This window comes from Trametes versicolor (genome assembly GCF_000271585.1).
Source record: "Trametes versicolor FP-101664 SS1 unplaced genomic scaffold TRAVEscaffold_7, whole genome shotgun sequence".
Taxonomy (NCBI): Eukaryota; Fungi; Basidiomycota; class Agaricomycetes; order Polyporales; family Polyporaceae; genus Trametes; species Trametes versicolor.
In genome coordinates, this window is record NW_007360327.1 from 1,924,965 (window position 1) to 1,938,014 (window position 13,050).

Below are 13,050 nucleotides of genomic sequence, written 5' to 3' on the forward strand. Positions count from 1 at the left end.
CACACTGACCGGGGCGGGCATCACTACAATGACCTTGCGTGGTTGAGCTGAGCAGGGAGCCTGAACGTACTTACTCGCTTTCCTTTCCTGGCCACGCACAACCCTGATGACGAGCGGCCCGGAACCATCCGAAATTGCGGGGATCGAGGCTCACGATGGATCTGGATTTGCCGGCCGGGGCGGAGCGTGGCCTTTGCTCCAGCCTTGCGCGCCCTCGAACTGCAGAGCGGTCGTTTGTTATCCTTCGACCACAGGAGCTGCGACGCGCTAGGACTTTGATATCGACATCTTGGGTGGCTTGGTTTCCTCAGTCCTTCTTTGCCAGCTATGATTCGCGGCAGTGCACTACTGCGGTACTCAAGATGCTTGAAGAGGGTTTCGGCGGGGAATAGCGGCATGAGAAGCATCCAAGTGCGTTTAATTTGCTTACTTGAAGACCACGCATGCCTATTCAAGATTTTTCTGTGTCTAGTCGTGTCCAAGGTGGCCAGGCTATGCTTCAGTGGGCACTGGCGCACGGTGCAGAGCAGACTTCTCGTCCAGCTCAATCCAATCGCATAACACACCCCGAGAGCCGTCAAACGTTGCTCAGGTTGCTCCAACGAGCCGGATAGACGACCGAAACGTTGTTCTTGGCTGGGACACCACTACATATTCCCGATAGTGAGTGTCATGAAAAGTAATTTGCAAGAATGTCTCCAAACATATGACCCGTCTCCAGCCACCACATATGGCTGCGTGACCACTGCCGTTGCCCGGAATGTTTCCATCCTATCACCAAGCAGCGCCTTGTCAATACTTTCGAGGTGCCCATTACATTTTCAAGCTATCGCCGTGTCCCCTTATCAAACCGTGTACATAGATTCCAGCAGATATCAAGCCTACCCACGTCGAATCCAAGCCGGAAGGTCTGGAAGTGCATTGTGCGCGGTACCATCACCCATATCTCCCCGCGCTATGCTAACCTTGGCACCAGGGCCCTCATCGCAACCACATATATCACTCTATCCGTGGTCCTGGCTCCGACACAGTTCATATGATCCAGCACTGGCACCGCCTCCAGCTGCTACTGAGTGCGCTAAGTCCTCTCTATCCAACCCGCATCCACTCATCTCATTCCAGGCCGATACTGTGGGGCTCGAAGATATTGCAGGACCCACCTACTGTGACTTATGAACAGGCGATGGCGGAGGACGAACGCGGTCTGTTCAAGTGGTTATCCAACGTCGTAAGTAAATCCTGTACAGCTCGCCAGATAGTCACTCTGTGGCTTATGCGTGCTGTGTATGATAAGTTCGGATTCTGTTTTGTCTCGGGAGTGCCTGCAACACCAGAGGCGACGGAAGAACTATCCCGACGGATTGCCTTTATCCGAGAAACACAGTGTACGTGAGGGCAGGTTGAGGCACCCTCCGATATATGCTCAACTGGTCGATATAGACGGCGCGTTCTGGGACTTCACATCGGATCTGGCGAAGGGCGACACGGCATACACGACATTAGCCCTGGGCGCGCACACAGACACGACGTACTTCGTAAGCCTATTCCAAACCCTTACCCGCGTTGTGGCTTGACACTCCCGCAGACAGATCCCTGCGGTCTTCAGCTGTTCCACCTTCTCGAGCATACAGGCGGGACGGGCGGGGCGACCCTGCTCGTCGACGGCTTCTACGTCGCCTCCATCTTGAAGGAGTTGCACCCGGAGGCGTACGAGCTCCTGTCCACAGTCCCCGTCCCGACGCACGCAGCGGGAGAGCCCGGGGCGCTGTTCACTCCAAGCATACGCGATACCCCAGTGCTAAAGCATGAAGACGATGCGCTTGTGCAGGTGCGGTGGAACAACGACGACCGCAGCGTGCTGCGCAACCTCAAGCCCGATCAAGTCGAGCCGTGGTAAGCGCGAGGCGTAGGCGCATGTATCCGGTATTGGGCTGATATGGGCACAGGTACGATGCTATCCGCACCTGGTACAAGCTCCTCTCCAGCCTGGACTCGGAGTACTGGGTCCAGCTGTCGCCCGGGACGGCAGTCGGTATGTCCGCCCGTCCCTTTGACTTCACGCTGACGCTGACCACTAACGCCCCTCACAGTCGTAGACAACCATCGTGTGCTGCATGGGCGATCCGCATTTAACGGGAAGCGCCGCATGTGTGGCGCATACATTGGCATGGACGAGTACCGGTCGAAGCTTGCCGTCCTCAGCGAGCGGTATGCCCCAGACCCCGTCACCCAGGATACTGCTGCGACAGCGAGCGTGAACGGCCGCAGTATCTGGCACCCTGCTCTGTGAGATGTTGATGGGTAGAGCGATTGAGCAGCGGATACAGCGTACCACACACACTATCTCAGCGGCAGTATTGTAATTTTACTAGTACCACCAACGTACTTCAGGATGTGAGCGAGTACCGCCCATTGTGCGAGATGGAAGCTGTCGACACTCTGCGGACAGGCGTTCTCCAAAAGCACCGGTGGAGGTAGATCAACCGGGAGCGCGAGTCCGCGATCTACGAGTCCAGTAAGGATAGAATGGTCGAGTGGGGCAGCATCGTTTATGTGTAGGTATGGATGACATTGACATCGGGGTGAAGGGAGCTGACTGCACCGCGCTTGAACTGAAAATATATGACTTCGACCTCGACTTAAGCTTACGCATCAACTGAGGAACTCACACGGGTTGTCACCGCACAAAGGAGCCGTTAGGGATGCTGGTATGACTCTGAAATGCGAAACGATCCAGAGAGATATGCAGACACGCGATCATGTGACCGCGCATGACGAGGAAGGATGGCAAAGTTGCAGGAAAAGCAGAAGGCGTTTCCTGAGGATTTGTACATGTGAGGCTAGCGAGCCGTGAGACAACTCAGTGACGTTCAAGTCGTACAAATTATAGTCATAAATATAGCAACCGCATTGTGAAAACACTAGTCACTTGTCTGCGCTGACCACCGCGTTCTCCAGTCCTGACGGCACTCCCACCTCCACCTTCGGTGTGGGGGTCGATGTTCCCGAGACAGCGTGCTGCACTTCAATTTGGGTTTCGAGTATGCGTAGGATGGGCGTGAATGTGCGGAGCTGCCGGGGGGCCCAACGGTCGTACGATGGTTGCTTGTCGTACGCGATAATGGCTGTCGCAATCTGACCGGTCATGAATCAGCGATGAAGGATGCAACAGACAGAGTTGCAGTACGCACGAGTATGTCAGCGGTGAGGCCTTTGATCGCGAAAGCCGTTGAACGGAATCTATGCATGCGGTAGGTGCTGTCGCCCAGCCATGGCAACTCTATGTCCGAGAAATTCTGTGTATGTGGTGAGACGGTGTTGCGAACATATAGCGACACACAACGCACATATAGCTCGTCTTCATATGGCCAGTCCGTGCTTCCTTTAGGTGACACTTCCTCTTTGGCTGCAATGCTAAGGTCCAGTATTGCTTCGAGGGGATGGTTGAATATGCGGTCCACTTCTCCTGGGGAAGGCACAAAGGTCTCGACAATTGAGGGTTCGGTGAGAAGGGCTACCACGGGCGTAACGAGCAGCTTGCTAGACGAGATGTAGGGCCGGAGGGTGCATATAGTATGCGCGTGACGATAGTGAAGCGGGAGCCCGACTTCTTCGTGCGCTTCGCGGTACTGCAGAGATGGTGAGCTCTGGTGTCAACCGGTTCATACGCACGGCGTTGTGCTCACAGCGGTCTCGAAGACGTCACTATCCGTTGCGTCGACTTTGCCTCCCGGGAGAGCGACCTGTCCTGGATGGGCACGCAAGGACTTCGAGCGGGTGGTCAGGAGTACGCGCAGTTCGCCGGCTTTCTCGTATAGTAAGACGAGGACTGCTGCCAATTTCGTGGAAGGATAGTTGGAGCTTGCGACAGCCTCAGGACTTGGGGTAACAGGAAGATGGTAGAGATGGACGAACAGATCGACCTCCTCTGGCTGGTGTGCCCTCAGCCGCTCGATGCATCCCCTGTTCCGGGGTGACAAGGTCTCCAACGCCTCGCTAGGGATCTCATGTGTCGCGCTCATCTTCTCGGAGGGCTTTCGTGGCAATCCGGGCAGGTTTAAGGAGGTTGGAGGTCAAGAGTAGGTATTCTGTACGTCCGACATGACGATCGCATGAGACGACTGAGGGAGAAGAGACGCCGGTGGCGGGACGCGTGCCCTCCGTCTCCGAATTGATCGCATTTGGCTTTCTGCACCTCTCCGCTACCGCGTACTGAGCTCGAACGCGCCCGACTGCGCTGCTCTCCAACCTTGTGGAAGACCACCTCACGTCTCTATCAGCCTGTGGACGGCTGTGCAGCGCCAGCCATGGACAAGGACAACCGCGATGACTTCACGTTCGCCAAGCTCAGCGACCTCAAGATGCCGGTCACCTTTCGGATGTATGGAACACGCCCGACCCTCTCGCCCCTGGCCTCGTGAGCTCACTGAACATACCCACCAGATCTCAGCTTGAGGGAACGCGCAAGCCACACCCTTTCACCGAAGTCCTAGAGAAGCCGGAGTTACGCTTTCACGGGGTGCAGCAGTCTCCGTGAGCATGTCCCATTCCGCTCGCCCACCGGTTCTCTGAATGACCTCAGCGAAGGAACTTCTCGGATCTCTATGTGACCTGCCAGCTCGTCGCGGACAACAAGCCGCTGACGATACCCTTTCGTACGTCTTTCAAGGCATTCAAGAAGGACTATACGTGAGTGGTGTGGCTACAGCGCTCGTGGGGGTGAGGATTGACGTACGGATTGCAAGGTGGAATGAATGGATCACACTGCCTATACGTTATTGCGACCTTCCGTTGAACTCTCAAATCACTTTCACTGTGTGGGACATCTCAGGCCCGAGGTCGGCTATCCCGGTGGGAGGCACCACATTTCGATTGTTTGGAAAGAAATGGTCAGTCAATCGCATTCCATACGCTTACTGAGAGGTATGCTGATGGCCATACAGGACTCTTCGGCGGGGAAAGCACCGCATGGTGTTATGGCCTGACCGAGAGGCGGATGGGGCGAATGAGCCAACTACTCCCAGCAAGATTGGCACGCGGGATGAGATGGGTCGGCTGGAGAAGGTGTGTTCACGAAATATATCTGGCGTTCAGCACTCTAACATTCTCAACAGCTGGTGAAGAAATACGAGCGAGGGGACTTGCCAAAGTCTGAGTGGCTGGACTCGATGGCGTTCAGGAAGATGGAGGAAATACACGCTGTGAGTGCGTTCGGTATGCTTGGGCAAGACCCCAAATCTCAATCCGCAAAACCAGGCCGAGACCGAGAAGAGCGAGAATCTGTATCTGTACATCGACCTCCCACGTTTCGACTTCCCCGTCATCTTCAGCGAGCCAGTGAGTCCGCCATCGCATCTGGCTGTGAATGAAGCTCACGGCTCGCCTCAGGATGCATCCAGCGTTCCGTCCACATCGACAGCGTCGTCGACTGCGGCAACGCCTGCACCCCTGACGTCATCCTTCACTTCAGACGTTCACTTGTGGCAAATTGTTGATCCTGACATTGCACGAGAGAATCCGGTGGAGGACAAGCATCGCCGTCTGGTCCGCAGTCACCGAAGCAGCCCGTACGACCGCGAATTGAAGCCAAACGCCAAGATACGAGATGAACTCTCGGTAGGCGTAACATTTACATCGCTTGTTCCCAGACGCTGATGCCTCTCACTACTCATCAGAATATCTTGAATTACGCACCCAGTCAGCCGCTCACGTCCGAAGAGAAGGACCTCATCTGGAAATTCCGCTTCTACTTGACCCGGGACAAGCGTGGACTGACCAAGTTCCTGAAGTCGGTAACGTGGAGGGACCCGTCGGAGGTCAAACAGGCAGTGGAGGAGCTATTGCCTCAATGGACAGAGATCGACATCGATGATGCTCTCGAGCTCCTCGGACCCAATACTGTCGATTCCCGCGTCAGGGCATATGCCGTCAAGCAGCTGAACAGGGCCGACGACGATGTAAGCAACCAATCTATGCTACTCGGCGGTGATCTAACTGGATGCTACAGGAGCTACTCCTCTATCTGTTGCAGCTTGTCCAGGCGCTCAAGTTCGAGAGCACTGCGAGCGACCAGCGTTCTTCGCGGTCGACCACGAGCGCGGTATCGTATGATGATAGCGGTCTTGCGGACTTCTTGATTTCACGGGCGATGCGCAACCCTATATTGGGGAACCGTTTCCACTGGTACCTTATGGTCGAGGTAGCTATGGAGGACAAGATGATGGCCAAGATGTACGGCAGAGTTGTGTTCAAGTTTATGAAGATCCTGGGGGTAAGCAGTGTTCCCACCGCTGTATAGTACGGAAGCTGATTTCTTCATCTTGTAGGACAACGGCGACGAGAGACGCGACCTCATGCGAAGACAGGGAGAGCTTATCGATACCCTCTCGAAGCGCGCGCGCGAGCTCCGCACGTCGAAGGACCCGCGTCCGAAGAAGATCGAGAAGCTGCGCGCGTTCCTCGGGGACTCGAAGAGCAACCTGTCCTCGATGGCGCCGCTGCCGCTGCCGCTCAACGCGCGCGTGCAGGTCACGGGGATCATCGCGGAGAAGTCGAGCATGTTCAAGAGCAACATGTACCCGATGCTGCTCTACTTCCAGTGCGCGGGCGGGAGCGAGTACCCGGTGATCTTCAAGGACGGCGACGACATGCGCCAGGACCAGCTCGTGATCCAGCTGTTCACGCTGATGGACCGGCTGCTCAGGAAGGAGAACCTGGACCTGAAGCTGAGCCCGTACGATGTGCTGGCGACGGGCCCGAGCCAGGGGATGGCGCAGTTCATCCCGAGCAAGACGATTGCGGCGATCGTGAGCGAGCACGGGACGCTGCTCAATTACCTTCGGGCCAACTATCCGGACGAGGGTAGTGTGGGGACGTATGGTGTCGAGCCCGGGGTCATTGATACGTTCGTCAGAAGTTGCGGTGAGTTGTCAGGACGGACTTCCCGATACTGTCGTTTGCTGATGTCGTGTAGCTGGATATTGTGTCATGACATACCTTCTCGGTGTTGGGGATCGGCATCTGGACAACCTGCTCCTTGCCCCTGATGGTCACTTCTTCCACGGTACGTCTGATTCTGTCTACACAGAGATTTAGTCCAGCTGAACTGTTTTACAGTCGACTTCGGGTACATCCTCGGCCGCGACCCCAAACCGCTCGCGCCGCCCGTCAAGATCTGCAAGGAGATGGTCGACGCAATGGGGGGCGTGCAGTCCGTGCACTACACGCGCTTCAAGAGCTTCTGCTTCACGGCGTTCTCGATCCTGCGCAAGAGCGCGAACCTGATCCTGAACTTGGTCACGCTCATGGTCGACGCGAACATCCCGCACATCAAGCAGCGCGACGTGCACGAGCAGGTGCTCGGCAAGTTTTGCCTCGAAATGACGGAGGAGCAGGCGATCGAGCACTTTGAGCGTCTGTTGAATGACATCTCGCCGTTCACGGCGGTGTTGGATAGGATGCACGACTGGGCGCAGTATTGGAGGAGTTAGACGGGTTCTGTATATTTGTTTTCTAGATGTGTTATTGCTGGCTGCTATATCAAACCACGGAGACGAAGAGACTGGTGCATCTACGTGGGGTTTTGGAGGACCGTCCACACCCTCTCTTCTATGTCCCGGACGACGCTCGGAGAGGTGTTGAGGCTGAGCATGAAGTAGGCGACGTTCCCGAGGGTGCGGTAGTGAATGCCGAACGGCGAGCCTCCGGGTGCTGGCGAGAGGGCATCGCTTTCGGTGGCAGTTTTGATTGACTCCAGTAGGGCCCGCGCCGAGTGCGATTCGTACCCTGCAAACGCGCCAACATCAGCGCCAGGGAAAAGACTCAGGGAATTCCACTACACATACCTGCAGAATCATCCCTGATCTTGATGCTGAGGACAGTCCCAAACGCCATGACCTCGGCGACGCGGTCCATCTTCGACACGACGTGCACGAACTCGGGGTCCCAGAAGCTCCACACCGCCTTCTCATTGGCCTTCTCCGGCTCGGGCACCTTCCACTTCTCGCGCGCGGCCGTCCACGCGGGGCTCGCGGCGAGCTTCTCGACGATGTCGAGCGTCTCGTTCGCGACCTCGCAGCCGACGGGGTACGCGGTGTAGCTGTGCCCGTGCAGGAGCGCGTCGACCTTGCTGTCGCTGAGGAACGCGCGGTAGACGGAGTCGGACGCGAGCGTGACCGCGAGCGGGACGAGCCCGCCCGTGAGGATCTTCGCGTTCACGGAGATGTCGGGCGTCGTGCCGAGCAGCGCGGTCGAGGACTGCAGGCCGAGGCGGTAGAGCCCGATGAAGACCTCGTCGAAGATGACGGGGAGCCCGGACCACTCGGAGGGCGGGGAGGTGCTGCTGCGGGGGCCGCGGATGACGTCGATGAGGACGCGCTGGAAGAGCGGATCGACGAAGAGCATCCCGCCGGCGCCCATGACTAGCGGCTCGAGCACGAGTGCGGCGATCCGAGGTCCCTTTCCGTCCTTCAGCTTCTGCAGGGTGCGTTCGATGTAGCTCCGGTAAACCTCAGCGAGGGGAGACTGAAGCCGCTCGTCGATGTTGTACGTCCACGAGAGCGACACCGTCTCGACGTCGGACTTGCCGTCTCCAGTCTCCGCTGCGATGGCCGGCGGGAGGCTCACCACCGTCTTGCCATCGCGGATGGAGACGGTGGGCGGGTCGAACCAGTATCCCTTCGCATCGTGCCACTCGCACGTGTACACGCCCTCCTCGCACGCGTCCATTGCGCCGATCGTATCGCCGTGGTAGCTGCCCTTGAGCCCGAGGATACCCAGGTCCTTGCGGCGGGCGCCGCCGAGCTCCCCAGCCGCGCGCGTCGCGTACGCGCGCAACGCCATCTTGATCGCAACCTCCATCCCCGTCGAGCCGTCGTCGGAGAAGAACGCGCGCGCCGCCCACCCGCGGCCAGGCCCCGTTTGGATGAGCCGCTCGGCGAGCTCGAGCGCGGGCAGGTGCGTCGCCTCGGGGAACATGACGTGCCCGTACCGCCCGGCAGCGCGGGCGGCGGCGAGGGCGAGCGACGGGTGCGCGTGGCCGATGGCTTGTGTCCACCAGGACGCGGAGCCGTCGAGCTGGGGCTCCAGGATGGAAGTTTTGGACGAGGCCGTTGGACGTTTGCCGTTGTAGACGCTGAAGAAGTCGCCCCATGCGCTGTCGATGACGTTCACGTCCGCTTCGGTTTTTACGTGCCCGTGTTGTACGAAGGGCCACCATATGGAGTCGAGTGTGCGGCGGGGCATGGAGTCGAGCTCTTCCAGTCGGCGCGTGTGGCAGGTGTCGAGATGCTTGACTACGTCGAAGATCGTGCTATCACCTGTTTCCGGTACAATGCCTTGATAATACTGCTCGGTCAGAGAAGCGTCCGCGGCGGGGTCAGGTTTGCGTTCTGGCGGCGGTTGGATCGATGTGACCGGGATTCCACGCTCAGCAAAGTAAGGTGCTAAGTACTCCCAGTTACGGTAGTACTCATCGCGGAAGAGCAGCACGGCGTCTACGATGTACCCGCGGATTAACATGGCCTCGTAAGAAGCGATAGTCGAAGAGATGCCGCCGAGCCGAGAGTCCCCAATGAGCACAGTAGGAAGGAATAGAGGTCGGTAAGCGTCAAGCTGTGTCGTTCCCGACAGGGTAGGGCTGTGGACACCTATAAAAGTTGATCAAATTGGACGTAGCCTCACGAACTGCACACATACCTCCGGCTGTTTCTACATACATGTGGCTTGGAACACCCGCTTGTACCCCACAGTCACGAATATGGCTCGCTACCGCGTTCACGAACGCGTCGTCAGTGGGTACTGTCCTCTTATAGAGTCGTACGTGAGCAAAAAAAGATATCGAGGATTCTAAAATATGTATACCTCGATGACGCTAGTTTCGTTTGCACGGCGAGCTGCTAAGTGGGGACTGACGGGGTCGTCAAAGCGGAACAAGCATTTGCTCTGTACTTGTGCTTTGTGCTTCCCGACTAGAGAAAGGATCCGCCTGCGGTGCGTGAGCCCTACGCCGGGGATGGAACAAAATGGCGCGCACTGACTCGTCGTCTGCATCGGACATAGGTCCGGTGCTAACGGGCTTCAGGTAGTACACAGAGTGCCCGGCGGCGGCCGACGCGCGGACGAGGGCCGAGGTGAGGACGGTTTTCCCGACATCTGTGTTTGCACCGAAGACCTGGTGTATCCGCAGATTTTTATAGAGCAGCGACATGACGAATTTTGGGGGACCCAAAGTTCAGCTCATGAGCTGCAAGCGAGCAAGAGTCGTCAACTGCCGCGCAACTGTGGGACGTTTGTATCATTAGCCCGATATCGTGACCAGAACTTGAGTATTTCCACACCTCTGGGATTGCCCGACCCTCTGTGGAAATGGGAGCAAGCTGATGAGGACTGAGCCAAGTGAGACGCTCGTAGCCCCAAGCGGAATTAGGCGGGATTTTGGCCGGAAGCGGATGTTTTGACTTGTTGAATTCCAAAGGTCTTGAACAACAAGCGCACACGCTTGCCCGGGTAAGCCGTGCCCGGATGTTTCTCTTCTTGCAGGCTGACAAGGAGAGCTCTGATATACGGCGATTTTTCTACAACTCTACACTTATCTCGCTGAGGCTCGATGCTCAGAAATCCGGGCGGGCGAGGTCGCTTGCAATTGACGTCAGCGCCAAGAGGTAGACGCCCGCGGCGTTAAAGCCAAGGAAGCCGCAAGACTCGAGTTCTGGGTCAGAAAAAGTGGTGGTTCATTCAGACAACGGCGTGTACGGCGTATTTTGGTGATACCAGTGGTCCAGGGGCAGAGCTGAGGGTGATATGCTCGGTACAGGATTGTAAAGACGAGGCCGAGATGACCATTGGATGCCGGGGGTGCTACCGAATTGGGCGGCGATCACGCTTACGAAAGCAGGGAAAGTCAACTGGAAAGGGCACAGCGCGCAGTGTCTCTACCGAGGCTGTCCTCTCCCTGCATTGCCCATCCGCAGACCCTCCCCGATATCCTCAGCTGCGACTTGCATCGCTTGGCATTGGCATCTCTACATAAGCTGTAAACAATCACGACCCCTCCCACTTTGACGACCCTCACGCTGCTCGGACGGTAGCTCCACTTGACGACCTCCCCTTCCCTCCCAATCTCGGCCTCTTATCGCCAACCCTCAACGCCTCAGACGACACCGTCAAGCCGAAGAACGACATGCCTTTCCTCGACACATTACAGAATGCTGCTATGAAGGTGCTTCCCGAGAGGAAGCAATCTCTTCCCATGCCCGCCTCCACCACCGGAGGAATCGGGAGTGCCGGAGTAGTGCCTTTCGAAGACGACGTGAGTCCTGTTCATTTTCCCCAATTCGCCCTTTCTGCCCCTTTGCGCCACGTCGCGTCCGGACACGAACGGCGTGAAGCGGTGCGCGATACTCCGGACGCTGCCCAGCGGTTTCCGCCGCGCGCTCAGCGCTCAACTACTGCGGCACGGCGTACCCGTCTTTGCACGCGTCGCGCGTTACGTAATGTTCATGTTCCTTCAACCTCCCCCCCACCGCGTATATGACCACCTTCGCCGACACTGGAGGATACCTGGTCTTTCTGCTCTTCATTCCTGTTCTTTCGACACTATGGATATGGGTGCATCCCCCCTGGTCCCTGCCGATCGTTGACCGCCACAACTGACGCGTCTTCCTGCGTCCCTTAGATGATTGTCTCAAAACCAGCAATAGTATTCTATGTCTCACAAGCGTTCTTCAACTTCCTCGCGATGTGTTGTATGGCGTCCATTTCTGCATTCCAAGCGAAATGGAAAGTAGGACCTTGTAAGTGCGCAGCCATCATATACCGCGCCCCTTGCCTGAGCGCTTTCCAGCCGGCCTCAGCGGATTTGCAGTCTTCGTGTCGGTCACCGGCATTCTGTTCTCGCTCTTCCTACTCCTTGTTCCCGTCATCTACGAGAAGTACGACAAGGGCGCCCGTCTCGCTCGCGCTCTCAAGGAAGTTCGTGTTGGGTTCATCCTCTCGGGCGCTGGAACTGCCGTCAGTCTCCTCATATCGTGAGTGCCGCCCGACTTCCTATAGCGCATTGGTTGTTAACACACATGTGCAGCTTCATTGTGACTATCTCGGCGTGGACGGAGGCGGGCTGCAAGAACGCAGACAATGACCCTCACGCCTCCCTCGGCGATGACTTCAAGAAAGGGCTCAGTGGGTTCTGCAGCACCAAGAAAGCTGGAGCTATCTTCTTCTGGCTCACCTTTGGTACGTGACGTCTTCTATGCTGTAGCATCATGCGTCGCTTACCCCCTCCCCTCTACCAGTGTTCTGGTGCTGCACCCTGACGCTCGCAGTGCTGGACTGGCGCAATGGCAAGTCTTCGCGCGCCCGCGACCCCCCTTTCACGCACCCTATGGAGGCTTCGGAGGGCTCGGACTACAGCCGCGCGAACGACGACGACGACGATTACACGGACGAGGGTGCTCAGCAGAAGCCTTTCTCTGACAACTCCAACAAGCCATACTCGCCCTTCAGCGACTCTAACCGGCTATCCGGTGTCTCCACATCCCCATCGTACCAGGCGCCCGCCTCCACCCCCTTCGCGAGCAGCCAGGCTGCACCACGTCCGAGCATCGATGCCTACGGCGCGTTCTCCGACCCTGCACCGTCCGGATTCGCTGGCGGCTTCTCTGCTCCTCCTCAAGTTGTCGATGATACGCCCCGCGTCAGCCGAACGATGCAGTACGCGGACCCATATGCTGCAGTCCGGGCATCCATCGCGACTGGCCAGTCCGCTCCCGGTAGCGGTGCGGCGACGCCTCCCTCGGGCGGACCTCCCCCACCGGGCTACTCGTCGTACGGTGGTTACCGGTGAATGGTCCCATGCGGGTCCCTTGGACACTTGGAAACACTTATTGTAGTGCATCGGAGGGCGCGGACGCTGTCACACAGAAGACTCTGCTACTATAGTTGCTTGGTGACATGGCTACGGTTTACGCTAACTTATCATGGCCACGATTTCCCCATCTGCATCTAATCCGTTTCTCATGTATGACTACAGCTCCCATCTACACGAATTTTTTC

The 13,050-nt window shown here is 57.4% G+C and overlaps 5 protein-coding genes across 5 annotated transcripts; 3 read left to right on the forward strand and 2 right to left on the reverse strand.

Moving 5' to 3' along the window:
• Positions 1-256: 256 nt before the first annotated feature.
• On the forward strand, positions 257-2,401 carry TRAVEDRAFT_150399 (Trimethyllysine dioxygenase). The gene is made up of 11 exons (XM_008041635.1): positions 257-411; positions 473-663; positions 722-806; positions 863-923; positions 977-1,073; positions 1,123-1,228; positions 1,295-1,385; positions 1,441-1,535; positions 1,586-1,893; positions 1,947-2,032; positions 2,091-2,401. Exons 1-11 carry the CDS (start codon positions 328-330, stop codon positions 2,288-2,290), a joined length of 1,404 nt encoding a protein of 467 aa, XP_008039826.1. The 5' UTR covers positions 257-327; the 3' UTR covers positions 2,291-2,401.
• Positions 2,402-2,925: 524 nt separating this feature from the next.
• TRAVEDRAFT_48801 (uncharacterized protein) lies at positions 2,926-4,022 on the reverse strand (the record flags this gene model as incomplete). Its single annotated transcript, XM_008041166.1, has 4 exons — positions 2,926-3,135; positions 3,192-3,296; positions 3,348-3,629; positions 3,687-4,022. 4 exons carry the CDS (start codon positions 4,020-4,022, stop codon positions 2,926-2,928), a joined length of 933 nt encoding a protein of 310 aa, XP_008039357.1.
• Positions 4,023-4,307: 285 nt separating this feature from the next.
• Positions 4,308-7,490, forward strand: TRAVEDRAFT_48802 (atypical/PIKK/PI3K protein kinase; the record flags this gene model as incomplete). The annotated part of the gene is made up of 13 exons (XM_008041167.1): positions 4,308-4,381; positions 4,444-4,533; positions 4,588-4,689; positions 4,746-4,889; positions 4,944-5,064; positions 5,115-5,201; positions 5,257-5,337; positions 5,389-5,616; positions 5,676-5,957; positions 6,008-6,271; positions 6,327-6,921; positions 6,974-7,063; positions 7,117-7,490. 13 exons carry the CDS (start codon positions 4,308-4,310, stop codon positions 7,488-7,490), a joined length of 2,532 nt encoding a protein of 843 aa, XP_008039358.1.
• An 80-nt stretch (positions 7,491-7,570) lies between these two features.
• Positions 7,571-10,207, reverse strand: TRAVEDRAFT_125534 (onanonoxo-7-onima-8-eninoihtemlysoneda; the record flags this gene model as incomplete). The annotated part of the gene is made up of 5 exons (XM_008041636.1): positions 7,571-7,785; positions 7,845-9,647; positions 9,697-9,805; positions 9,862-9,985; positions 10,038-10,207. 5 exons carry the CDS (start codon positions 10,205-10,207, stop codon positions 7,571-7,573), a joined length of 2,421 nt encoding a protein of 806 aa, XP_008039827.1.
• Positions 10,208-11,529: 1,322 nt separating this feature from the next.
• Positions 11,530-12,841, forward strand: TRAVEDRAFT_126229 (uncharacterized protein; the record flags this gene model as incomplete). The annotated part of the gene is made up of 5 exons (XM_008041637.1): positions 11,530-11,607; positions 11,675-11,792; positions 11,843-12,026; positions 12,080-12,231; positions 12,291-12,841. The coding sequence occupies 5 exons, from the start codon at positions 11,530-11,532 to the stop codon at positions 12,839-12,841; spliced, it is 1,083 nt and encodes a 360-aa protein (XP_008039828.1).
• Between the last annotated feature and the right edge of the window lie 209 nt (positions 12,842-13,050).